General features: G+C 40.3%; 1 protein-coding gene across 15 annotated transcripts in view; it reads right to left on the bottom strand.

Annotated features, from left to right (window-relative positions):
• Positions 1-2109, bottom strand: part of Phldb2 (pleckstrin homology like domain family B member 2) — a 132954-nt gene that overhangs the window by 21583 nt on the left and 109262 nt on the right. For all 15 annotated transcript variants that reach the window (XM_004624704.3, XM_023702053.1, XM_023702061.1 and 12 more), the window contains one exon: positions 1408-1507. In XM_004624704.3, coding sequence (XP_004624761.2) covers positions 1408-1507 — 100 coding nt within the window. The remainder of the gene's footprint in view (positions 1-1407; positions 1508-2109) is intronic.

Consider the following 2109-nt stretch of genomic DNA (forward strand, 5'->3'; position numbering starts at 1 on the left):
GGCCAAAAGTGCCCTGAAGGCATTCGAGGAACCAAAAAAAAAAAAAAAAAAAAAAAACACACCTTATTCCAATACTGATGAATGAAACTATATTTATGAATATTAAGTTATCTTTAGCTTAAGAAACTATGATAAAGAAAATAAAATCCAGAAATTCAATCAAACACATTTTATTTAAATATTACCACTGTGGACCTCTCCTGAATTACAAGCCTACTAAGAACACTAGAGCCTCTCTTTGCTCTTACGTCACTGCTGGTGATGATTTGAAAGCCTCATTAAAGTGATACATGTTATACATAATCCATACAGATAATACTGGCACATGAGTATATAGGCTTATCCACGTACATACGTCTGCATGCGTATTGTATATACACGTTATTTTTTTCTGGTAAGAAGTAGTGATCACTTTTCAGCACCATAAAGCAGAGAGGCTGGGCAGTCAGACCCAGCATGCTAAAGGAAAGAGTTGGAATGTTTCATGAGTACCCAAATGTATTTGTCACCCCGCTGGCCTTTCCCTTTACATCCTGGGCATATCTCCAACAGTACATTTACTACACTTTGTTGAACTAAACTATTATGTGTCTTCTCCTTCACGAGACTATAAGCATTTCACAAGCAATGAATAAGCCACTCATTTGCATTCTTGGCATCTAGCACCATTTTGCTCAAAAGTTAGGGCCAATGTAGGCTAAAGATGTAAACTACCATGTTAACACAATAAATCTATTTTAACAAGCAGCACTCTTCCAAAATGATACTGTATATAATTTCTTGCATCCCACATAAACTATCTAAAACATAACTATAAATGCAATATATTTTATTACAAAGAAAATATGCTGAGCACAAAGTACATCTAAAATTAAACTGCACAATGCAAGAGCTTAAACCTGTACCAAGAGACCCAATGAAATTCTGTTCCATCCCCAGGTGCTCTCATCACGTTAGTGCATTGGCCCTGCAGCAAAAGATTTACCATGGTACTTAGCCACAACCCAGAAGAGGGGTCACTGTCAAGGGCAGTGGGTAATTTCCATGGGTCTCAGTGATGTCTTTTTACTTCTGACCAATGAACCAGAAGGGTTAGTTCTTCTCTAGGGGCCTTTCTGATTCCAGCATTTTATAGGATTTATAAAGTCCAGTGGGTATATTTAGAATGGACTATGTATACCATGATTATACCAAGGTGACTTTTCCCACTTACTCAATTTTCCCACTTTCCCTATTTGAAAGTGGGAAAAGTCACCTTGGTATAACTATGGTATGTATACATACATACTTCCTCAAAGGCGATGTGTGAAGATGAAGTTAATCCCTTCTCTAGCCACTCCTAACTCTAGTCTCATTCCTACCCCCTGAGGAATTCTAGATGAGGACTCTGGCTTCCAAGGTACACACCTCTGAGCATCCTGCGAGACTCTGCGTCTTTGGTCATTGTTGCCAGCGAATGAGGAAGCACGCTGCCACAGCTGTTGCTCTGTCCCAGAGGCAAGTGACCCTGTGAGAACCAGGAGGGAACACTTCAGGCACACTGTACACCACACGGTCCTCCAGGGAACACCCACATCCCTGTTTCCAAAGCTCCTATCTGAATATATATAGAGAGAAGGCAGTTCTCTACATTCCGTTTGCTGATGCTTAAGGGGAAAGACCAGTCACTGTCCTTCCAAAAAGGCTCCATGGAAGTCTCAACATCACAGAACTTCTCCAATAAGAGTGGTTCCAAAAAATCTAGGCAGATGAGGAAGATGCTGTCTGCAATCACCTGAGGAAAAGACTGAAAGTACTTCATGCACAAGGAGCAGAGGACAGATGCAAGAACAGAAATGCATGCATTCCATGCAGGACAGGGCCATCTACACTTGTTCCATCTGCCCCCAGCCACACAGGAGACTGCAAATTTCTCAGTGGTTTTAGCCTTCTTTTTAAATGGCAAAATCTTTCATGTAAACAAAATACACCTGAAACACCAATTTATATAACAGGTTAAAATAAAATTACTAGGGGCCAGGGAGATAGCTCAGTAGAATAAGCACTTGCCTGGCAAGTGCAGGGTCCTGAGTTCAATCCCTGGTACTGCAAATAAATAAATAAATAAAT

This window comes from Octodon degus, unplaced genomic scaffold (assembly GCF_000260255.1).
Source record: "Octodon degus isolate 3935 unplaced genomic scaffold, OctDeg1.0 scaffold00007, whole genome shotgun sequence".
NCBI classification, from domain to species: domain Eukaryota; kingdom Metazoa; phylum Chordata; class Mammalia; order Rodentia; family Octodontidae; genus Octodon; species Octodon degus.